The sequence below is a fragment of the Ranitomeya imitator genome, chromosome 2 (genome assembly GCF_032444005.1).
Source record: "Ranitomeya imitator isolate aRanImi1 chromosome 2, aRanImi1.pri, whole genome shotgun sequence".
NCBI lineage: Eukaryota > Metazoa > Chordata > Amphibia > Anura > Dendrobatidae > Ranitomeya > Ranitomeya imitator.
Genome location: NC_091283.1, coordinates 717,171,746 through 717,196,093, shown reverse-complemented (window position 1 = coordinate 717,196,093; position 24,348 = coordinate 717,171,746). Strand labels below are relative to the sequence as shown.

Below are 24,348 nucleotides of genomic sequence, written 5' to 3'. Positions count from 1 at the left end.
GTGTGTGTATGGGGAGGGGGGTCCTGTGTGTGTGTGTATGGGGAGGGGGGTCCTGTGTGTGTATGGGGAGGGGGGTCCTGTGTGTGTGTGTGTGTGTGTGTGTGTGTATGGGGAGGGGGGTCGTGTGTGTATGGGGAGGGGGGTCGTGTGTGTATGGGGAGGGGGGTCCTGTGTGTGTGTGTGTGTGTATGGGGAGGGGGGTCCTGTGTGTGTATGGGGAGGGGGGTCCTGTGTATGTGTGTGTATGGGGAGGGGGGTCCTGTGTGTGTGTATGGGGAGGGGGGTCCTGTGTGTGTGTATGGGGAGGGGGGTCCTGTGTGTGTATGGGGAGGGGGGTCCTGTGTGTGTATGGGGAGGGGGGTCCTGTGTGTGTATGGGGAGGGGGGTCCTGTGTGTGTATGGGGAGGGGGGTCCTGTGTGTGTATGGGGAGGGGGGTCCTGTGTGTGTATGGGGAGGGGGGTCCTGTGTGTGTATGGGGAGGGGGGTCCTGTGTGTATGGGGAGGGGGGTCCTGTGTGTGTGTGTATGGGGAGGGGGGTCCTGTGTGTATGGGGAGGGGGGTCCTGTGTGTGTGTGTATGGGGAGGGGGGTCCTGTGTATGTGTGTATATGGGGAGGGGGTCGTGTGTGTGTGTGTATGGGGAGGGGGGTCCTGTGTGTGTGTGTGTGTATGGGGAGGGGGGTCCTGTGTGTGTGTGTGTATGGGGAGGGGGGTCCTGTGTGTGTGTGTGTATGGGGAGGGGGGTCCTGTGTGTGTGTGTGTGTGTATGGGGAGGGGGGTCCTGTGTGTGTGTGTGTATGGGGAGGGGGGTCCTGTGTGTGTGTGTGTGTATGGGGATGGGGGTCCTGTGTGTGTGTGTGTGTATGGGGATGGGGGTCCTGTGTGTGTGTGTGTGTGTATGGGGAGGGGGGTCCTGTGTGTGTGTGTGTGTATGGGGAGGGGGGTCCTGTGTGTGTGTGTGTGTATGGGGAGGGGGGTCCTGTGTGTGTGTGTGTGTATGGGGAGGGGGGTCCTGTGTGTGTGTGTGTGTATGGGGAGGGGGGTCCTGTGTGTGTGTGTGTATGGGGAGGGGGGTCCTGTGTGTGTGTGTGTATGGGGAGGGGGGTCCTGTGTGTGTGTGTGTGTATGGGGAGGGGGGTCCTGTGTGTGTGTGTGTGTGTATGGGGAGGGGGGTCCTGTGTGTGTGTGTGTGTATGGGGAGGGGGGTCCTGTGTGTGTGTGTGTGTATGGGGAGGGGGGTCCTGTGTGTGTGTGTGTGTATGGGGAGGGGGGTCCTGTGTGTGTGTGTGTGTATGGGGAGGGGGGTCCTGTGTGTGTGTGTGTGTATGGGGAGGGGGGTCCTGTGTGTGTGTGTGTGTATGGGGAGGGGGGTCCTGTGTGTGTGTGTGTGTATGGGGAGGGGGGTCCTGTGTGTGTGTGTGTGTATGGGGAGGGGGGTCCTGTGTGTGTGTATGGGGAGGGGGGTCCTGTGTGTGTGTATGGGGAGGGGGGTCCTGTGTGTGTGTATGGGGAGGGGGGTCCTGTGTGTGTGTGTGTGTATGGGGAGGGGGGTCCTGTGTGTGTGTGTGTGTGTGTATGGGGAGGGGGGTCCTGTGTGTGTGTGTGTGTGTATGGGGAGGGGGGTCCTGTGTGTGTGTGTGTGTGTATGGGGAGGGGGGTCCTGTGTGTGTGTGTGTGTATGGGGAGGGGGGTCCAGTGTGTGTGTGTGTATGGGGAGGGGGGTCCTGTGTGTGTATGGGGAGGGGGGTCCTGTGTGTGTGTGTGTATATGGGGAGGGGGGTCCAGTGTGTGTGTGTGTGTATGGGGAGGGGGGTCCTGTGTGTGTGTGTGTGTGTATGGGGAGGGGGGTCCAGTGTGTGTGTGTGTATGGGGAGGGGGGTCCTGTGTGTGTGTATGGGGAGGGGGGTCCTGTGTGTGTGTGTGTGTGTGTATGGGGAGGGGGGTCCTGTGTGTGTGTGTGTGTGTGTGTATGGGGAGGGGGGTCCAGTGTGTGTGTGTGTATGGGGAGGGGGGTCCTGTGTGTGTGTGTGTGTGTGTATGGGGAGGGGGGTCCTGTGTGTGTGTGTGTGTGTGTGTGTGTGTATGGGGAGGGGGGTCCTGTGTGTGTGTGTGTATGGGGAGGGGGGTCCTGTGTGTGTGTGTGTGTGTATGGGGAGGGGGGTCCTGTGTGTGTGTGTGTGTGTGTATGGGGAGGGGGGTCCTGTGTGTGTGTGTGTATGGGGAGGGGGGTCCTGTGTGTGTGTATGGGTAGGGGGGTCCTGTGTGTGTGTGTGTGTGTGTGTGTGTATGGGGAGGGGGGTCCTGTGTGTGTGTGTATGTATGGGGAGGGGGGTCCAGTGTGTGTATGGGGAGGGGGGTCCTGTGTGTGTGTGTATGGGGAGGGGGGTCCTGTGTGTGTGTGTATGGGGAGGGGGGTCCTGTGTGTGTGTGTATGGGGAGGGGGGTCCTGTGTGTGTGTGTATGGGGAGGGGGGTCCTGTGTGTGTGTATGGGGAGGGGGGTCCTGTGTGTGTGTATGGGGAGGGGGGTCCTGTGTGTGTGTGTGTGGGGAGGGGGGTCCTGTGTGTGTGTGTGTGTGTGGGGAGGGGGGTCCTGTGTGTGTGGGGAGGGGGGTCCTGTGTGTGTGTGTGTGGGGAGGGGGGTCCTGTGTGTGTGTGTGGGGAGGGGGGTCCTGTGTGTGTGTGTGTGGAGGGGGGTCCTGTGTGTGTGTGTGTGTGTGTGTGTGTGTGGGGAGGGGGGTCCTGTGTGTGTGTGTGTATGGGGAGGGGGGTCCTGTGTGTGTGTGGGGAGGGGGGTCCTGTGTGTGTGTGTGTGTGTGTGTGGGGAGGGGGGTCCTGTGTGTGTGTGGGGAGGGGGGTCCTGTGTGGGGAGGGGGGTCCTGTGTGTGTGTGTGTGTGTGGGGAGGGGGGTCCTGTGTGTGTGTGTGTGTGTGGGGAGGGGGGTCCTGTGTGTGTGTGTGTGGGGAGGGGGGTCCTGTGTGTGTGTGTGTGGGGAGGGGGGTCCTGTGTGTGTGTGTGTGGGGAGGGGGGTCCTGTGTGTGTGTGTGTGGGGAGGGGGGTCCTGTGTGTGTGTGTGTGGGGAGGGGGGTCCTGTGTGTGTGTGTGTGGGGAGGGGGGTCCTGTGTGTGTGTGTGTGGGGAGGGGGGTCCTGTGTGTGTGTGTGTGGGGAGGGGGGTCCTGTGTGTGTGTGTGTGGGGAGGGGGGTCCTGTGTGTGTGTGTGTGGGGAGGGGGGTCCTGTGTGTGTGTGTGTGGGGAGGGGGGTCCTGTGTGTGTGTGTGTGGGGAGGGGGGTCCTGTGTGTGTGTGTGTGGGGAGGGGGGTCGTGTGTGTATGGGGAGGGGGGTCGTGTGTGTATGGGGAGGGGGGTCGTGTGTGTATGGGGAGGGGGGTCCTGTGTGTGTGTGTATGGGGAGGGGGGGTCCTGTGTGTGTGTGTATGGGGAGGGGGGTCCTGTGTGTGTATGGGGAGGGGGGTCCTGTGTGTGTATGGGGAGGGGGGTCCTGTGTGTGTATGGGGAGGGGGGTCCTGTGTGTGTATGGGGAGGGGGGTCCTGTGTGTGTATGGGGAGGGGGGTCCTGTGTGTGTGTGTATGGGGAGGGGGGTCCTGTGTGTGTGTGTATGGGGAGGGGGGTCCTGTGTATGTGTGTGTATGGGGAGGGGGGTCCTGTGTGTGTGTGTATGGGGAGGGGGGTCCTGTGTGTGTGTGTGTGTGTGTGTGTATGGGGAGGGGGGTCCTGTGTGTGTGTGTGTGTGTGTGTGTGTGTGTATGGGGAGGGGGGTCGTGTGTGTATGGGGAGGGGGGTCCTGTGTGTGTGTGTGTATGGGGAGGGGGGTCCTGTGTGTGTGTGTATGGGGAGGGGGGTCCTGTGTGTGTATGGGGAGGGGGGTCCTGTGTGTGTGTGTGTGTATGGGGAAGGGGGTCCTGTGTGTGTGTGTGTGTATGGGGAGGGGGGTCCTGTGTGTGTGTGTGTGTATGGGGAGGGGGGTCCTGTGTGTGTGTGTGTATGGGGAGGGGGGTCCTGTGTGTATGGGGAGGGGGGTCCTGTGTGTGTGTGTGTGTGTATGGGGAGGGGGGTCCTGTGTGTGTGTGTGTATGGGGAGGGGGGTCCTGTGTGTGTGTGTGTGTATGGGGAGGGGGGTCCTGTGTGTGTGTGTGTGTATGGGGAGGGGGGTCCTGTGTGTGTGTGTGTGTGTATGGGGAGGGGGGTCCTGTGTGTGTGTGTGTGTATGGGGAGGGGGGTCCTGTGTGTGTGTGTATGGGGAGGGGGGTCCTGTGTGTGTATGGGGAAGGGGGTCCTGTGTGTGTATGGGGAAGGGGGTCCTGTGTGTGTATGGGGAGGGGGGTCCTGTGTGTGTGTGTGTATGGGGAGGGGGGTCCTGTGTGTGTGTGTGTATGGGGAGGGGGGTCCTGTGTGTGTGTGTGTATGGGGAGGGGGGTCCTGTGTGTGTGTGTGTATGGGGAGGGGGGTCCTGTGTGTGTGTGTGTATGGGGAGGGGGGTCCTGTGTGTGTGTGTGTGTGTATGGGGAGGGGGGTCCTGTGTGTGTGTGTGTGTGTATGGGGAGGGGGGTCCTGTGTGTGTGTGTGTGTGTATGGGGAGGGGGGTCCTGTGTGTGTGTGTGTGTATGGGGAGGGGGGTCCTGTGTGTGTGTATGGGGAGGGGGGTCCTGTGTGTGTGTGTGTGTGTGTGTGTATGGGGAGGGGGGTCCTGTGTGTGTATGGGGAGGGGGGTCCTGTGTGTGTATGGGGAGGGGGGTCCTGTGTGTATGGGGAGGGGGGTCCAGTGTGTGTGTGTATGGGGAGGGGGGTCCAGTGTGTGTGTGTATGGGGAGGGGTGTCCTGTGTGTGTGTGTGTGTGTGTGTATGGGGAGGGGGGTCCTGTGTGTGTGTGTGTGTATGGGGAGGGGGGTCCTGTGTGTGTGTGTGTGTATGGGGAGGGGGGTCCTGTGTGTGTGTGTGTGTATGGGGAGGGGGGTCCTGTGTGTGTGTGTGTATGGGGAGGGGGGTCCTGTGTGTGTGTGTGTGTGTGTGTATGGGGAGGGGGGTCCTGTGTGTATGGGGAGGGGGGTCCTGTGTGTGTATGGGGAGGGGGGTCCTGTGTGTATGGGGAGGGGGGTCCTGTGTGTGTGTGTGTGTGTATGGGGAGGGGGGTCCTGTGTGTGTGTGTGTGTGTATGGGGAGGGGGGTCCTGTGTGTGTGTGTGTGTATGGGGAGGGGGGTCCTGTGTGTGTGTGTGTGTATGGGGAGGGGGGTCCTGTGTGTGTGTGTATGGGGAGGGGGGTCCTGTGTGTGTGTATATGGGGAGGGGGGTCCTGTGTGTGTGTGTGTGTGTATGTATGGGGAGGGGGGTCCAGTGTGTGTGTGTATGGGGAGGGGGGTCCAGTGTGTGTGTGTGTGTATGGGGAGGGGGGTCCAGTGTGTGTGTGTATGGGGAGGGGTGTCCTGTGTGTGTGTGTGTGTGTGTGTGTGTGTATGGGGAGGGGGGTCCTGTGTGTGTGTGTGTGTGTATGGGGAGGGGGGTCCTGTGTGTGTGTGTGTGTATGGGGAGGGGGGTCCTGTGTGTGTGTGTGTGTATGGGGAGGGGGGTCCTGTGTGTGTGTGTGTGTGTATGGGGAGGGGGGTCCTGTGTGTGTGTTTGTGTGTGTATGGGGAGGGGGGTCCTGTGTGTGTGTGTGTGTGTGTGTGTATGGGGAGGGGGGTCCTGTGTGTATGGGGAGGGGGGTCCTGTGTGTGTGTGTGTGTGTGTATGGGGAGGGGGGTCCTGTGTGTGTGTGTGTGTATGGGGAGGGGGTCCTGTGTGTGTGTGTGTGTATGGGGAGGGGGGTCCTGTGTGTGTGTGTGTGTGTGTGTATGAGGAGGGGGGTCCTGTGTGTGTGTGTGTATGGGGAGGGGGGTCCTGTGTGTGTGTGTGTGTATGGGGAGGGGGGTCCTGTGTGTGTATGGGGAGGGGGGTCCTGTGTGTGTGTTTATGGGGAGGGGGGTCCTGTGTGTGTGTGTGTGTGTATGGGGAGGGGGGTCCTGTGTGTGTGTGTGTGTGTATGGGGAGGGGGGTCCTGTGTGTGTGTGTATGGGGAGGGGGGTCCTGTGTGTGTGTGTATGGGGAGGGGGGTCCTGTGTATGTGTGTGTGTGTGTATGGGGAGGGGGGTCCTGTGTGTGTGTGTATGGGGAGGGGGGTCCTGTGTGTGTGTGTATGGGGAGGGGGGTCCTGTGTGTGTGTCTGTATGGGGAGGGGGGTCCTGTGTGTGTGTCTGTATGGGGAGGGGGGTCCTGTGTGTGTGTGTGTGTGTATGGGGAGGGGGGTCCTGTGTGTGTGTGTGTGTATGGGGAGGGGGGTCCTGTGTGTGTGTGTATGGGGAGGGGGGTCCTGTGTGTGTGTATATGGGGAGGGGGGTCCTGTGTGTGTGTGTGTGTGTGTATGGGGAGGGGGGTCCTGTGTGTGTGTGTATGGGGAGGGGGGTCCTGTGTGTGTGTGTGTGTGTGTGTGTATGGGGAGGGGGGTCCAGTGTGTGTGTGTGTGTGTATGGGGAGGGGGGTCCTGTGTGTGTGTGTATGGGGAGGGGGGTCCTGTGTGTGTGTGTGTGTATGGGGAGGGGGGTCCTGTGTGTGTGTGTGTGTATGGGGAGGGGGGTCCTGTGTGTGTGTGTGTATGGGGAGGGGGGTCCTGTGTGTGTGTGTGTGTATGGGGAGGGGGGTCCTGTGTGTGTGTGTGTGTATGGGGAGGGGGGTCCTGTGTGTGTGTGTGTGTATGGGGAGGGGGGTCCTGTGTGTGTGTGTGTGTGTGTATGGGGAGGGGGGTCCTGTGTGTGTGTGTGTGTGTGTATGGGGAGGGGGGTCCTGTGTGTGTGTGTGTGTGTATGGGGAGGGGGGTCCTGTGTGTGTGTGTGTGTGTGTGTGTATGGGGAGGGGGGTCCTGTGTGTGTGTGTGTGTGTGTGTGTGTATGGGGAGGGGGGTCCTGTGTGTGTGTGTATGTGTATGGGGAGGGGGGTCCTGTGTGTGTGTGTGTGTGTATGAGGAGGGGGGTCCTGTGTGTGTGTGTGTGTGTGTATGGGGAGGGGGGTCCTGTGTGTGTGTGTGTGTGTATGGGGAGGGGGGTCCTGTGTGTGTGTGTGTGTGTATGGGGAGGGGGGTCCTGTGTGTGTGTGTATGGGGAGGGGGGTCCTGTGTGTGTGTATGGGGAGGGGGGTCCTGTGTGTGTGTGTGTGTGTGTGTGTGTGTATGGGGAGGGGGGTCCTGTGTGTGTGTGTGTGTGTGTATGGGGAGGGGGGTCCTGTGTGTGTGTGTATGGGGAGGGGGGTCCTGTGTATGTGTGTGTGTGTGTATGGGGAGGGGGGTCCTGTGTGTGTATGGGGAGGGGGGTCCTGTGTGTGTATGGGGAGGGGGGTCCTGTGTGTGTGTGTGTATGGGGAGGGGGGTCCTGTGTGTGTGTGTGTATGGGGAGGGGGGTCCTGTGTGTGTGTGTGTGTGTATGGGGAGGGGGGTCCTGTGTGTGTGTGTGTGTATGGGGAGGGGGGTCCTGTGTGTGTGTGTGTGTATGGGGAGGGGGGTCCTGTGTGTGTGTGTGTATGGGGAGGGGGGTCCTGTGTGTGTGTGTGTGTATGGGGAGGGGGGTCCTGTGTGTGTGTGTATGGGGAGGGGGGTCCTGTGTGTGTGTGTTTATGGGGAGGGGGGTCCTGTGTGTGTATGGGGAGGGGGGTCCTGTGTGTGTATGGGGAGGGGGGTCCTGTGTGTGTGTGTATGGGGAGGGGGGTCCTGTGTGTGTGTGTATGGGGAGGGGGGTCCTGTGTGTGTGTGTATGGGGAGGGGGGTCCTGTGTGTGTATGGGGAGGGGGGTCCTGTGTATGTGTGTGTGTGTGTGTATGGGGAGGGGGGTCCTGTGTGTGTGTGTGTATGGGGAGGGGGGTCCTGTGTGTATGGGGAGGGGGGTCCTGTGTGTGTGTGTGTATGGGGAGGGGGGTCCTGTGTGTGTGTGTGTGTGTGTGTATGGGGAGGGGGGTCCTGTGTGTGTGTGTGTGTATGGGGAGGGGGGGTCCTGTGTGTGTGTGTGTATGGGGAGGGGGGTCCTGTGTGTGTGTGTGTGTATGGGGAGGGGGGTCCTGTGTGTGTGTGTGTTTGGGGAGGGGGGTCCTGTGTGTGTGTGTGTGTGTGTGTATGGTGAGGGGGGTCCTGTGTGTGTGTGTGTGTGTGTATGGGGAGGGGGGTCCTGTGTGTGTGTGTGTATGGGGAGGGGGGTCGTGTGTGTATGGGGAGGGGGGTCCTGTGTGTGTGTGTATGGGGAGGGGGGTCCTGTGTGTGTATGGGGAGGGGGGTCCTGTGTGTGTATGGGGAGGGGGGTCCTGTGTGTGTGTATGGGGAGGGGGGTCCTGTGTGTGTGTGTATGGGGAGGGGGGTCCTGTGTGTGTGTGTGTGTGTGTATGGGGAGGGGGGTCCTGTGTGTGTGTGTGTGTATGGGGAGGGGGGTCCTGTGTGTGTATGGGGAGGGGGGTCCTGTGTATGTGTGTGTGTGTGTATGGGGAGGGGGGTCCTGTGTGTGTGTGTGTATGGGGAGGGGGGTCCTGTGTGTGTGTGTGTGTATTGGGAGGGGGGTCCTGTGTGTGTGTGTGTGTGTGTGTGTATGGGGAGGGGGGTCCTGTGTGTGTGTATGGGGAGGGGGGTCCTGTGTGTGTGTGTATGGGGAGGGGGGTCCTGTGTGTGTGTGTGTGTGTATGGGGAGGGGGGTCCTGTGTGTGTGTGTGTGTGTATGGGGAGGGGGGTCCTGTGTGTGTGTGTGTGTATGGGGAGGGGGGTCCTGTGTGTGTGTGTTTATGGGGAGGGGGGTCCTGTGTGTGTGTGTGTGTGTATGGGGAGGGGGGTCCTGTGTGTGTGTGTGTATGGGGAGGGGGGTCCTGTGTGTGTGTGTGTGTGTGTATGGGGAGGGGGGTCCTGTGTGTGTGTGTATGGGGAGGGGGGTCCTGTGTGTGTGTGTGTATGGGGAGGGGGGTCCTGTGTGTGTGTGTGTGTATGGGGAGGGGGGTCCAGTGTGTGTGTGTGTATGGGGAGGGGGGTCCTGTGTGTGTGTGTGTGTATGGGGAGGGGGGTCCTGTGTGTGTGTGTGTATGGGGAGGGGGGTCCTGTGTGTGTATGGGGAGGGGGGTCCTGTGTGTGTGTGTGTGTGTATGGGGAGGGGGGTCCTGTGTGTGTGTGTATGGGGAGGGGGGTCCTGTGTGTGTGTGTGTGTATGGGGAGGGGGGTCCTGTGTGTGTGTGTGTGTGTATGGGGAGGGGGGTCCTGTGTGTGTGTGTGTGTGTATGGGGAGGGGGGTCCTGTGTGTGTGTGTGTGTGTGTATGGGGAGGGGGGTCCTGTGTGTGTATGGGGAGGGGGGTCCTGTGTGTGTGTGTGTGTATGGGGAGGGGGGTCCTGTGTGTGTGTATGGGGAGGGGGGTCCTGTGTGTGTGTGTGTGTGTGTGTATGGGGAGGGGGGTCCTGTGTGTGTGTATGGGGAGGGGGGTCCTGTGTGTGTGTGTGTGTGTATGGGGAGGGGGGTCCTGTGTGTGTGTGTGTGTATGGGGAGGGGGGTCCTGTGTGTGTGTGTGTGTATGGGGAGGGGGGTCCTGTGTGTGTGTGTGTGTATGGGGAGGGGGGTCCTGTGTGTGTGTGTGTGTATGGGGAGGGGGGTCCTGTGTGTGTGTGTGTGTATGGGGAGGGGGGTCCTGTGTGTGTGTGTGTGTATGGGGAGGGGGGTCCTGTGTGTGTGTGTGTGTGTATGGGGAGGGGGGTCCTGTGTGTGTGTGTGTGTATGGGGAGGGGGGTCCTGTGTGTGTATGGGGAGGGGGGTCCTGTGTGTGTATGGGGAGGGGGGTCCTGTGTGTGTGTGTATGGGGAGGGGGGTCCTGTGTGTGTGTATGGGGAGGGGGGTCCTGTGTGTGTGTGTATGGGGAGGGGGGTCCTGTGTGTGTGTGTGTGTGTGTATGTATGGGGAGGGGGGTCCTGTGTGTGTGTGTGTGTATGGGGAGGGGGGTCCTGTGTGTGTGTGTGTGTGTGTGTGTGTATGGGGAGGGGGGTCCTGTGTGTGTGTGTGTGTGTGTGTGGGGAGGGGGGTCCTGTGTGTGTGTGTGTGGGGAGGGGGGTCCTGTGTGTGTGTGTGTGTATGGGGAGGGGGGTCCTGTGTGTGTGTGTGTGTATGGGGAGGGGGGTCCTGTGTGTGTGTGTGTGTATGGGGAGGGGGGTCCTGTGTGTGTGTGTGTATGGGGAGGGGGGTCCTGTGTGTGTGTGTGTATGGGGAGGGGGGTCCTGTGTGTGTGTGTGTGTGTATGGGGAGGGGGGTCCTGTGTGTGTGTGTGTGTATGGGGAGGGGGGTCCTGTGTGTATGGGGAGGGGGGTCCTGTGTGTGTGTGTGTGTATGGGGAGGGGGGTCCTGTGTGTGTGTGTGTATGGGGAGGGGGGTCCTGTGTGTGTGTGTGTATGGGGAGGGGGGTCCTGTGTGTGTGTGTGTATGGGGAGGGGGGTCCTGTGTGTGTATGGGGAGGGGGGTCCTGTGTGTGTGTGTATGGGGAGGGGGGTCCTGTGTGTGTGTGTGTGTGTGTATGGGGAGGGGGGTCCTGTGTGTGTATGGGAAGGGGGGTCCTGTGTGTGTGTGTGTGGGGAGGGGGGTCCTGTGTGTGTGTGGGGAGGGGTTCCTGTGTGTGTGTGTGTGGGGAGGGGGGGGTCCTGTGTGTGTGGGGAGGGGGGTCCTGTTTGTGTGTGTGTGTGTGTGTATGGGGAGGGGGGTCCTGTGTGTGTGTATGGGGAGGGGGGTCCTGTGTGTGTGTATGGGGAGGGGGGTCTTGTGTGTGTGTGTGTATGGGGAGGGGGGTCCTGTGTGTGTGTGTGTATGGGGAGGGGGGTCCTGTGTGTGTGTGTGTATGGGGAGGGGGGTCCTGTGTGTGTGTGTATGGGGAGGGGGGTCCTGTGTGTGTGTATGGGGAGGGGGGTCCTGTGTGTGTGTGTATGGGGAGGGGGGTCCTGTGTGTATGGGGAGGGGGGTCCTGTGTGTGTGTGTATGGGGAGGGGGGTCCTGTGTGTGTGTGTATGGGGAGGGGGGTCCTGTGTGTGTGTGTGTGTGTGTATGGGGAGGGGGGTCGTGTGTGTGTGTGGGGAGGGGGGTCCTGTGTGTGTGTGTGTGTGTGTGGGGAGGGGGGTCCTGTGTGTGTGTGTGTGTGTGTGTGTGTGTGTGGGGAGGGGGGGGTCCTGTGTGTGTGGGGAGGGGGGTCCTGTTTGTGTGTGTGTGTGGGGAGGGGGGGTCCTGTGTGTGTGTGTGTGTGTATGGGGAGGGGGGTCCTGTGTGTGTGTATGGGGAGGGGGGTCCTGTGTGTGTGTGTGTGTATGGGGAGGGGGGTCCTGTGTGTGTGTATGGGGAGGGGGGTCCTGTGTGTGTGTATGGGGAGGGGGGTCCTGTGTGTGTGTGTATGGGGAGGGGGGTCCTGTGTGTGTGTGTGTGTGTGGGGAGGGGGGTCCTGTGTGTGTGTGTATGGGGAGGGGGGTCCTGTGTGTGTGTATGGGGAGGGGGGTCCTGTGTGTGTGTGTGTGTGTATGGGGAGGGGGGTCCTGTGTGTGTGTGTGTGTGTGTGTGTATGGGGAGGGGGGTCCTGTGTGTGTGTGTGTGTATGGGGAGGGGGGTCCTGTGTGTGTGTGTGTATGGGGAGGGGGGTCCTGTGTGTGTGTGTGTGTGTGTATGGGGAGGGGGGTCCTGTGTGTGTGTGTGTGTGTGTATGGGGAGGGGGGTCCTGTGTGTGTGTATGGGGAGGGGGGTCCTGTGTGTGTGTGTATGGGGAGGGGGGTCCTGTGTGTGTGTGTGTGTGTGTGGGGAGGGGGGTCCTGTGTGTGTGTGTGTATGGGGAGGGGGGTCCTGTGTGTGTGTATGGGGAGGGGGGTCCTGTGTTTGTGTGTGTATGGGGAGGGGGGTCCTGTGTGTGTATGGGGAGGGGGGTCCTGTGTGTGTGTGTGTATGGGGAGGGGGGTCCTGTGTGTGTGTGTGTATGGGGAGGGGGGTCCTGTGTGTGTGTGTGTATGGGTAGGGGGGTCCTGTGTGTGTGTGTGTGTGTGTGTGGGGAGGGGGGTCCTGTGTGTGTGTGTGTGTGTGGGAAGGGGGGGGTCCTGTGTGTGTGTGGGAAGGGGGGGTCCTGTGTGTGTATGTATGGGGAGGGGGGTCCTGTGTGTGTATGTATGGGGAGGGGGTCGTGTGTGTGTGGGGAGGGGGGGGTCCTGTGTGTGTGTGTGTGTGTGTGTATGTATGAGGAGGGGGGGTCCTGTGTGTGTGTGTATGTGTGGGGAGGGGGGGTTGTGTGTGTGTGTGTGTATGTATGGGGAGGGGGGGTCCTGTGTGTGTGTGTATGTGTGGGGAGGGGGGGGTCCTGTGTGTGTATGTATGGGGAGGGGGGGTCCTGTGTGTGTATGGGGAGGGGGGGTCGTGTGTGTGTATGGGGAGGAGGGGACCTGTGTGTGTGTGTGTGTGTGTGTGTGTATGGGGAGGGGGGGTCGTGTGTGTATGGGGAGGGGGGGGTCGTGTGTGTGTATGGGGAGGGGGGGGGGGTCGTGTGTGTGTATGTGGAGGGGGGGGTCGTGTGTGTGTGTATGGGGAGGGGGGGGTCGTGTGTGTGTATGGGGAGGGGGGGGTCGTGTGTGTGTATGGGGCGGAGGGGTCCTGTGTGTGTGTGTGTGTGTATGGGGAGGGGGGTCCTGTGTGTGTGTGTGTATGGGGAGGGGGGTCCTGTGTGTGTATGTATGGGGAGGGGGGGTCGTGTGTATGTATGGGGAGGGGGGTCCTGTGTGTGTGTGTGTGTGTGTATGGGGAGGAGGGGACCTGTGTGTATGGAGGGGGGGGGGTCGTGTGTGTGTATGGAGGGGGGGGGGGGTCGTGTGTGTGTATGGAGGGGGGGTCGTGTGTGTGTATGGAGGGGGGGGGTCGTGTGTGTGTATGGAGGGGGGGGTCGTGTGTGTGTATGGAGGGGGGGGGTCGTGTGTGTGTATGGGGGGGGGGTCGTGTGTGTGTATGGAGGGGGGGGGGTCCTGTGTGTGTGTATGTATGGGGAGGGGGGTCCTGTGTGTATATGTATGGGGAGGGGGGTCCTGTGTGTATATGTATGGGGAGGGGGGGTCCTGTGTGTGTATGTATGGGGAGGGGGGGTCCTGTGTGTGTGTGTGTGTGTGTGTGTGTATGTATGGGGAGGGGGGGTCCTGTGTGTGTGTGTATGTATGGGGAGGGGGGTCCTGTGTGTGTGTATGTATGGGGAGGGGGGGTCCTGTGTGTGTGTGTGTATGTGTATGGGGAGGGGGGGGTCCTGTGTGTGTGTGTGTGTGTGTATGTGTATGTATGGGGAGGGGGGGGGTCCTGTGTGTGTATGTATGGGGAGGGGGGGTCCTGTGTGTGTGTATGTATGGGGAGGGGGGGTCCTGTGTGTGTGTGTGTGTATGTATGGGGAGGGGGGGTCCTGTGTGTGTGTATGGGGAGGGGGGGGTCGTGTGTGTATGGGGAGGGGGGGGTCGTGTGTGTATGGGGAGGGGGGGTCGTGTGTGTGTATGGGGAGGGGGGGGTCGTGTGTGTGTGTATGGGGAGGGGGGGGTCGTGTGTGTGTGTATGGGTAGGGGGTTGTCGTGTGTGTGTATGGGGAGGGGGGTCCTGTGTGTGTGTGTATGGGGAGGGGGGTCCTGTGTGTGTGTGTATGGGGAGGGGGGTCCTGTGTGTGTGTGTATGGGGAGGGGGGTCCTGTGTGTGTGTGTGTATGGGGAGGGGGGTCCTGTGTGTGTGTGTGTGTATGGGGAGGGGGGTCCTGTGTGTGTGTGTGTGTATGGGGAGGGGGGTCCTGTGTGTGTGTGTGTGTGTGTGTGTGTATGGGGAGGGGGGTCCTGTGTGTGTGTGTGTATGGGGAGGGGGGTCCTGTGTGTGTGTGTGTATGGGGAGGGGGGTCCTGTGTGTGTGTATGGGGAGGGGGGTCCTGTGTGTGTGTGTGTATGGGGAGGAGGGGCCTGTGTGTGTGTGTGTGTGTGTGTGTATGGGGAGGGGGGTCCTGTGTGTGTGTGTGTGTGTGTATGGGGAGGGGGGTCCTGTGTGTGTGTGTATGGGGAGGGGGGTCCTGTGTGTGTGTGTATGGGGAGGGGGGTCCTGTGTGTGTGTGTATGGGGAGGGGGTCGTGTGTGTGTGTGTGTGGGGAGGGGGGGTCCTGTGTGTGTGTGTGTGTATGTATGAGGAGGGGGGGTCCTGTGTGTGTGTATGGGGAGGGGGGGTTGTGTGTGTGTATGTATGGGGAGGGGGGGTCCTGTGTGTGTGTGTGTGTATGTATGGGGAGGGGGGGTCCTGTGTGTGTGTGTGTATGGGGAGGGGGGGTCCTGTGTGTGTGTGTGTGTATGGGGAGGGGGGGGTCGTGTGTGTGTGTATGTGGAGGGGGGGGTCGTGTGTGTGTATGGGGAGGGGGGGTCGTGTGTGTGTATGGGGAGGGGGGGGTCGTGTGTGTGTATGGGGAGGGGGGGGTCGTGTGTGTGTATGGGGAGGGGGGGGTCGTGTGTGTGTATGGGGCGGAGGGGTCCTGTGTGTGTGTGTATGTATGGGGAGGGGGGTCCTGTGTGTGTGTGTGTGTGTGTGTATGTATGGGGAGGAGGGGGGTCCTGTGTGTGTATGTATGGGGAGGGGGGGTCGTGTGTATTTATGGGGAGGGGGGTCCTGTGTGTGTGTGTGTGTATGGGGAGGAGGGGACCTGTGTGTATGGAGGGGGGGGGTCGTGTGTGTGTATGGAGGGGGGGGTCGTGTGTGTGTATGGAGGGGGGGGGGGTCGTGTGTGTGTATGAAGGGGGGGGGGTCGTGTGTGTGTATGGAGGGGGGGGTCCTGTGTGTGTGTATGTATGGGGAGGGGGGTCCTGTGTGTATATGTATGGGGAGGGGGGGATCCTGTGTGTGTATGTATGGGGAGGGGGGGGTCCTGTGTGTGTGTATGTATGTATGGGGAGGGGGGGTCCTGTGTGTGTGTGTATGTATGGGGAGGGGAGGGTCCTGTGTGTGTGTGTGTATGTATGGGGAGGGGGGGGTCCTGTGTGTGTGTGTGTGTGTATGTATGGGGAGGGGGGGTCCTGTGTGTGTGTGTGTGTGTGTGTGTATGTATGGGGAGGGGGGGTCCTGTGTGTGTGTGTGTGTGTGTGTGTATGTATGGGGAGGGGGGGGTCCTGTGTGTGTGTGTATGGGGAGGGGGGGTCCTGTGTGTGTATGGGGAGGGGGGGTCGTGTGTGTGTATGGGGAGGGGGGGGTCGTGTGTGTGTGTATGGGGAGGGGGGGGTCGTGTGTGTGTGTATGGGTAGGGGGGGTCGTGTGTGTATGGGGAGGGGGGGTCGTGTGTGTGTATGGGGAGGGGGGTCCTGTGTGTGTGTGTGTATGGGGAGGGGGGTCCTGTGTGTGTGTGTGTGTATGGGGAGGGGGGTCCTGTGTGTGTGTGTGTGTATGGGGAGGGGGGTCCTGTGTGTGTGTGTGTGTGTGTGTATGGGGAGGGGGGTCCTGTGTGTGTGTGTGTATGGGGAGGGGGGTCCTGTGTGTGTGTGTGTGTGTATGGGGAGGGGGGTCCTGTGTGTGTGTGTGTGTATGGGGAGGGGGGTCCTGTGTGTGTGTGTATGGGGAGGGGGGTCCTGTGTGTGTGTGTATGGGGAGGGGGGTCCTGTGTGTGTGTGTGTATGGGGAGGGGGGTCCTGTGTGTGTGTGTGTATGGGGAGGGGGGTCCTGTGTGTGTGTGTGTATGAGGAGGGGGGGTCCTGTGTGTGTGTGTGTGTGTGTATGGGGAGGGGGGTCCTGTGTGTGTGTGTGTATGGGGAGGGGGGTCCTGTGTGTGTGTGTGTGTATGGGGAGGGGGGTCCTGTGTGTGTATGTATGGGGAGGGGGTCGTGTGTGTGTGTGTGTGGGGGGAGGGGGGGTCCTGTGTGTGTGTGTGTGTGTATGTATGAGGAGGGGGGGTCCTGTGTGTGTGTATGGGGAGGGGGGGTTGTGTGTGTGTGTGTGTATGTATGGGGAGGGGGGGTCCTGTGTGTGTGTGTATGTGTGGGGAGGGGGGGGTCCTGTGTGTGTATGTATGGGGAGGGGGGGTCCTGTGTGTGTGTGTGTGTGTATGGGGAGGGGGGGGGTCTTGTGTGTGTATGGGGAGGAGGGGACCTGTGTGTGTGTGTGTGTGTGTGTGTGTGGAGGGGGGGGTCGTGTGTGTGTATGGGGAGGGGGGGGTCGTGTGTGTGTGTATGTGGAGGGGGGGTCGTGTGTGTGTATGGGGAGGGGGGGGTCGTGTGTGTGTATGGGGAGGGGGGGGTCGTGTGTGTGTGTATGTGGAGGGGGGGTCGTGTTTGTGTATGGGGAGGGGGGGGGTCGTGTGTGTGTATGGAGGGGGGGGGGTCGTGTGTGTATGGAGGGGGGGGGTCGTGTGTGTGTATGGAGGGGGGGGTCGTGTGTGTGTGTATGGGGAGGGGGGGTCCTGTGTGTGTGTGTGTGTATGTATGGGGAGGGGGGGTCCTGTGTGTGTGTGTATGTATGGGGAGGGGGGTCCTGTGTGTGTGTATGTATGGGGAGGGGGGGTCCTGTGTGTGTGTGTGTATGTATGGGGAGGGGGGGGGTCCTGTGTGTGTGTGTGTATGGGGAGGGGGGGTCGTGTGTGTGTGTATGGGGAGGGGGGGGGTCGTGTGTGTGTGTATGGGTAGGGGGGGTCCTGTGTGTGGGGAGGGGGGGTCCTGTGTGTGTGTATGGGGAGGGGGGGTCCTGTGTGTGTGTATGGGGAGGGGGGGTCCTGTGTGTGTATATATGGGGAGGGGGGGTCCTGTGTGTGTTTGTGTATGGGGAGGGGGGGTCCTGTGTGTGTATGGGGAGGAGGGGACCTGTGTGTGTGTGTGTATGGGGAGGGGGGGGGTCGTGTGTGTGTATGGGGAGGGGGGGGTCGTGTGTGTATGGGGCGGAGGGGTCCTGTGTGTGTGTATGTATGGGGAGGGGGGTCCTGTGTGTGTGTGTGTGTATGTATGGGGAGGGGGGGTCCTGTGTGTGTATGTATGGGGAGGGGGGGTCCTGTGTGTGTGTGTATGGGGAGGGGGGTCCTGTGTGTGTGTGTGTGTGTGTGTGTATGTATGGGGAGGGGGGGACCTGTGTGTGTGTGTGTGTGTGTATGGGGAGGGGGGGTCCTGTGTGTATGGGGAGGGGGGGTCCTGTGTATGTGTGTATGGGGAGGGGGGGTCCTGTGTGTGTGTATGGGGAGGGGGGGTCGTGTGTATGGGGAGGGGGGGTCGTGTGTGTGTGTGTATGGGGAGGGGAGGGGGGTCCTGTGTGTGTGTATGTATGGGGAGGGGGGGTCGTGTGTGTGTGTATGGGGAGGGGGGGTCCTGTGTGTGTGTATGGGGAGGGGGGGGGTCCTGTGTGTGTGTATGGGGAGGGGGGGGGGGTCCTGTGTGTGTGTATGGGGAGGGGGGGGGGTCCTGTGTGTGTGTGTGTGTATGAGGAGGGGGGGTCCTGTGTGTGTGTATGGGGAGGGGGGGTTGTGTGTGTGTATGTATGGGGAGGGGGGGTCCTGTGTGTGTGTGTGTATGTGTGGGGAGGGGGGGGGGTCCTGTGTGTGTATGTATGGGGAGGGGGGGTCCTGTGTGTGTGTGTGTGTATGGGGAGGGGGGGGGTCGTGTGTGTGTATGGGGAGGAGGGGACCTGTGTGTGTGTGTGTGTGGAGGGGGGGGGTCGTGTGTGTGTATGGGGAGGGGGGGGGTCGTGTGTGTGTATGTGGAGGGGGGGTCGTGTGTGTGTATGGGGAGGGGGGGGTCGTGTGTGTGTATGGGGAGGGGGGGGGTCCTGTGTGTGTGTATGGGGAGGGGGGGGGGTCCTGTGTGTGTGTATGGGGAGGGGGGGGGTCCTGTGTGTGTGTGTGTGTGTATGGGGAGGGGGGTCCTGTGTGTGTGTCTATGGGGAGGTTGGTCCTGTGTGTATGTGTATGGGGAGGGGCGGTCCTGTGTATGGGTGGGGGTCCTGTGTGTGTGTTGTATGGGGAGGGGGTCAAGAGTGGCCAAGTATCAGTGTGTCTAGAGTTGGAGAAGAGGGTTGCATTGACAATACAACACAATGGGCAGCACTTTGACACATTTTACAAGTGGTCATAAACTTGTATATAACTCATGAAAGATTAAAATTGCGTTAAAACCAAGCACACCATTGTTTTTCTTGTGTAATTCTCAATAAGTTTGATGTGTCACATGACCCCTCTTCCCATTGGAAAAAATAAAGTTGGATCCAAAATGGCCAATTTGAAAATGGCTGCCATGGTCACCACCGATCTTGAAAAGTTTTCCCCCTCCCATATACTAATGTGCCACAAACAGGAAGTTGATATCACCAACCATTCCCATTTTATTTAGGTGTTTCCATATAAAAGGCCCACCCTGTATTTAACCTACGGCGTACCTCTATCATAAGGTTTTTTGTTTTTGTTTTGTTTTTTTTAAATGTTTGGTTTTTTTTTTTCTTCTATGTTCTGGTACAATCAAGGCAAACGTTATCGGTTTCCCCTGGTTTTAGGACAAGTCACATGCTTCGTGCTTTTTCTATATAGAACTCTTATTTTCTTATTTTACAGTTTTTAAACAGAGGACCCTTCATTCCTGGTTGGAAAATAAAGGAAGGCGGACGGACAAGATTAAAAGGTGACCTATTAATATGCTTTATAATAAATGCCATAAAAAAGTACTTCATGATTTGTAACCCATAGATTGTAGCTGATTTATAACGTGACCATGCATGAACTCCAGTATACCCATGTCCTAATGATCCTATTTCATCTAGCAGTCATTTCACTGATCGCCCATCTACTGCAAAGTCCAATATAAAGTTATTACTGTCACCCACAAAGGTCTTCACAGTTGTGCACCGCCATACATCTCTTCCCTCTCCATTGTCTACAACCCTACCTACCCCCTCCACAGTTGTGCACCACCATACATCTCTTCCCTCTCCACTGTCTACAACCCTACCTACCCCCTCCACAGTTGTGCACCACCATACATCTCTTCCCTCTCCATTGTCTACAACCCTACCTACCCTCTCCACATTTGTGCACCACCATACATCTCTTCCCTCTCCACTGTCTACAACCCTACCTACCCCCTCCACAGTTGTGCACCACCATACATCTCTTCCCTCTCCATTGTCTACAACCCTACCTACCCTCTCCACATTTGTGAACCACCATACATCTCTTCCCTCTCCACTGTCTACAACCCTACCTACCCCCTCCACATTTGTGCACCACCATACATCTCTTCCCTCTCCATTGTCTACAACCCTACCTACCCTCTCCACAGTTGTGCACCACCATACATCTCTTCCCTCTCCATTGTCTACAACCCTACCTACCCTCTCCACAGTTGTGCACCACCATACATCTCTTCCCTCTCCATTGTCTACAACCCTACCTACCCTCTCCACATTTGTGCACCACCATACATCTCTTCCCTCTCCTTTGTCTACAACCCTACCTACCCCCTCCACAGTTGTGCACCACCATACATCTCTTCCCTCTCCACTGTCTACAACCCTACCTACCCCCTCCACAGTTGTGCACCGCCATACATCTCTTCCCTCTCCTCTGTACACCTCTACTTACCGCCCTTTTCTCAGTCTACCACCCTACCGTGTTCTACATCTCCTCACACATCTGTCTTTGACTCTACCCTTCCTCTCCACAGTTTTGCATTATCCTATATTTCTTCTCTTCTGTCTACCACCCTACCCATTCTCCCCATTCTGATAATAACTGAAGACTTAAAGAGGTTTTCCCACTAACAAAGTTAATGTTAAACAACATTTTAATCAATAGATATTTATATAATAAATTCCACAATTGGATGTCTTTATAAGAATTGTTCCTGTGCTGAGATAATCTTATAAATGTGTCCCTGCTGTGTACTGTGTATGGCTGTGTCTGCAGGAACATGGTCTGATCATACCACAGCTCCTGGGCAGGCGAGGAAGCAAACAACTATGCAGACATTACAGCATGTGATCACAGATGATTCTTTCTTTTAGGTAAAACATTGCTTAAAGCATCGGTAACTCCAGCGTTTTGTTTTTTTATTAAACTGCTGGAGTGGTGCTTTAAATGTAAGATCCTTGTCTTATACACATTTTGTCTTCCGGCGTTTTTATCCGTTTTTGCCACTGCTCCCGTCAGTCTCCGGCGACAAATAACCTGCTTGCAGCTCTGTTTCTTGGCGGTATGTGGAGGTCCTCTTACAAGACTAAGAGCCTCGTTCTGGTGCTAGTAGACTTGCATTGCGCTCTTGTGTCCTGGCTTCTGACTTCCGGCCGCTCACAAGATTTTTGCAGGGGGAACGGAGCGGCACTGAAAAAAAACTGTGAAGACGCTGGAGGGTGAGTATATGACCAAGGGCAGGGCTCTTGGATTTAAAGCGCCACTCCAACGCGAAAAAAACCCCCATAACTCTGGAGTGGTGCTTTAAAAAAAGAAAAAGGCAGTGAAATACTTTACCTGACAAAATAATCAGCTGTGATCACATGCTGTAATGTCAGTATCCTCTTTTGCATCCTCCCCTGCCCAGGAGCCGTGATATGATCAGACCATGTTCCTGCACGGTCAGACAGACATTACACAGTGCACAGCAGGGGGATTTATAAGATTATCTCAGCACAGGAACATTTTATTTAACCCCTTAATGACCGCCAATACGCCTTTTAACTGACCTGAGATATAAGAGAATAGCCTCCCCATACAGGTGACAATCCAGCAGCTGTCGGCTGTACACTATAGCTGACAACTTGTTGTATCAGCCACGATCAGTGTTTGCACCGTCCACATCTGTTTAACCCCTTAGATGCTGCTGTCAATAGTGACTACATCATATAAATGGTTAACAGTATGGGGGCTTCCTCTTTATCCCAAATGATGCTCTCACATAATGATTGTGTCGTCCTGATGTTTGCCATGGCAATTCATGACCAAATAGCGGCCTTAGGGTACCGTTACACTAAAACGACGCTGCAGCGATACGACAACGATGTCGATCGCTGTTTGGTCGCTGGAGAGCTGTCACACAGACAGCTCTCCAGCGACCAACGATCCCGAAGTCCTCGGTAACCAGGGTAAACATCGGGTTACTAAGCGCAGGGCCGCGCTTAGTAACCCGATGTTTACCCTGGTTACCAGCGTAAACGTAAAAAAAACCAAACACTACATACTTACATTCCTGTCGCGTCCCTCGGCGCTGTGCTTCTCTGCACTGACAGTGAGCGCCGGACAGCCGGAAAGCAGAGCGGTGACGTCACCGCTGTACTTTACGGCTGGCCGGCACTCACCAGTCAGTGCGGGAAGCTAAAGGCGAGGGACATGACCAGACGCCGGGAATGTAAGTATGTAGTGTTTTTTTTTTTTTTTTTTTTTTTTTTTTACACTGGTAACCAGGGTAAATATCGGGTTACTAAGCGCGGCCCTGTGCTTAGTAACCCGATGTTTACCCTGGTTACCAGTGAAGACATCGCTGAATCGGCGTCACACACGCCGATTCAGCGATATCAGCGGGAGATCCAGCGACGAAATAAAGTTTCAAACGATCTGCTACGACGTACGATTCTCAGCGGGGTCCCTGATCGCAGTAGCGTGTCAGACACAGCAAGATCGTAAGGATATCGCTGGGACGTCACGGATCGTGCCGTCCTAGCGACCAAAGTGCCACTGTGTGACGGTACCCTTAGAGTCTGACGGCTGTAGTAATCTGTTCAGAAGTTAGAGGCATTTAGGTGGTAAAAATACACATTTTCTTTTGTCATACCACTTTGCATTTATTCCTGAAAATCAGCTAAAGGGTTAAACTGACAGCACTAACCCTAGACAATTTGGTTAGTTTCCAGTATCCACAGCTTTAAGCGTGGCCTAAAGCACTTTTCTTTACTTTCCTATCTCCTATCCTCACTAATGTCACTATAATATTATCTCTATTAACCCCTTTCTGCCATTGGATGGGATAGTACGTCCAATGGCAGAAACCCTGCTTTGATGTGGGCTCCGGTGGTGAGCCTGCATCAAAGCAGGGACATGTCAGCTATTTTGAACTACTGACATGTGCCCGCAATAGGCGCGGGTGGAATCGCGATCCATCCGCGCCTATTAACTAGTTAAATGCGGCTGTCAATCTCTGACAGCGACATTTAACTCTCGCTTCCAGCCATCGGGTCAGAAATACGCGCACCGCTGACCCCCGTCACGTGATCGGGGGTCATCGGTTTGTCTGCATAACAACCAGAGGTCTCCTTCAGACCTCTATGGTTGTTGATGCCGGATTGCTATGAGCGCCACCCTGTAGTCGACGCACATAGCAATGCTGTAATTCTACATACAGGTGATCTGAGCATCACTCCTATGTAGCAGAGCTGATCAAGTTGTGACAGCTTCTAGTCTCCCATGGAGGCTATTTATGCATGCGAAAACTTAAAGAAAATATGTTTTAAAAATATAAAGTTTGAATCACCCCTCTTTCGCCCCCTTCAAAATAAAACTATATATCTATATCTATCTATATATCTCTCTAACCTACACATATTTGGTATCGCCGAGTTCAGAATTGCCCGATCTATCAATAAAATAAAAGGATTAACCTGATCGCTAAATGGCGTAGCGAGAAGAAAATTGAAACGCTATAATTACGTTTTTTTTTTTGCCATGACATTGTATTAAAATGCAATAACAGGCGATCCAAAGATCGTATCTGCACAAAAGTGCTGTCATTAAATCGTCAGCTCGGCACGCAAAAAATAAGCCCTCATGCAACCTAAGGTCACGAAAAATGGAGACACTACGGGTATCGGAAAATGGTGCAATATCTTTTTCTTTTTTTTTTTTTCCAGCAAATTTTGGAATTTTTTTTTTCACCACTTAGATAAAAAAAAGAACTTGTAATGACCTGGAGAATCATAATGGCAGGTCAGTTTTAGCATTTTGTGAACCTAGCAAAAAAGCCAAACGAAAAGCAGTGTGGGATGGTACGTTTTTTGCAATTTCACCGCACTTGGAATTTTTTTCCCGTTTTCAATTACACGCCACGCTAAAACCAATTATGTTGTTCAAAAGTACAACTCCTCTAAAAAAAATAAGCCCTCACATGGCCATATTGACGGAAAAATAAAAAAGTTATGGCTCTGGGAAGAAGGGGAGCGAAAAACGAAAATGCAAAACCAAAAAATGCTGCGGTCATGAAGGGGTTAATGTCTCTATTCGTGATACTTTTGGCCGGACCATATGAGTAGTGTCCCCTATATCCTTAGATTGTGGCTTGCGAGCAGGGCCCTCGCACCTGTAACTGGCATTATGTGTTACTTGGTAATGTCTTTCTATACAGGTCCCTTCTGAATGGTAAAGTGCTGAATATATTGTCACTATAAGCGTATGTTACATTCATGCCATTCACATCTAATTGCTGGTCCGATAAGTTGTCACACACCACCACTTCAGGTCTCGTGAAGACGACTTCTGTATGAATATTAGGGTGTATGAACGCCATAGAGAAGGGTGGGCTGCTCCAGACGCCACACTGCGCAGCTCTCGTTAGGCATATGCAAGCCATTATTGTAGTACAATGGCCGCCATGTAATACCACATTTTCTTGCAGCAACTATTAGGCCTCTTTCACACTTCTGTCTTTCAGCTCCCGTCACAATCCGTCGATTTTTGAGAATGCAGGATCCTGCATTTTCTCATAGACTTCTATTAGCCACAGATTGTGACGGATGGCTATCCGTTTCATCCATCGTGCATTGGGTCCTGTGTAAAAAAAAAAAAAAGGGCCCGTCGGGCAGAGAAAACGTTCAGAGGAACTTTTTTCTGCATGTCGGAAAATCGGTCAGCGACACATCCTGCGCTGCCCGTCACTGGCTACAATGGAAGCCTATAGACGCAGGATTCGTCGCTGCCTATGAAAAGCAGGAATCCAGCGACAGGTCCCGTCTTTTCTAACTGAGCATGTGTGGAAGAATTTCCTGTCAGAGAAATTCTCGCTCGCTCTCTTTCTCTTTTTACTATTGATGCTGCATAGGCATAGATATAATGTTAAAAAAAAAAAAAAAAATTGCAGTATTCTCACCGGCGTCCCGCGCAGCGATGCGCCTGGCCTCTAGCGTTCCTAGTAATACATTGTGAAATCTCGTGAGACCCAGATTTCGCAATGTGATTTTGCAATGTATTACTAGGAACGCTAGCTGCCGGGAGCATCGCTGCGCGGGATGCCGGTAGGTGAGAATACTGCGATTTTTTTTTTTTTTTTTTTTTTTTTTCCCTGGTTTGTGTTGTGTATGCATTTTCGCAGCGGAAAACCCGCTGCTAAGGCACATACACAACAGGCGCACAT

The 24,348-nt window shown here is 56.9% G+C and overlaps 1 protein-coding gene across 3 annotated transcripts in view; it reads left to right on the top strand.

The window, feature by feature from the left end:
* The window catches only part of PARG (poly(ADP-ribose) glycohydrolase), a 217,060-nt gene that overhangs the window by 13,257 nt on the left and 179,455 nt on the right, over positions 1 to 24,348 (top strand). For all 3 annotated transcript variants that reach the window (XM_069753149.1, XM_069753148.1, XM_069753150.1), the window contains exon 2: positions 18,573 to 18,639. In XM_069753149.1, coding sequence (XP_069609250.1) covers positions 18,573 to 18,639 — 67 coding nt within the window. The remainder of the gene's footprint in view (positions 1 to 18,572; positions 18,640 to 24,348) is intronic.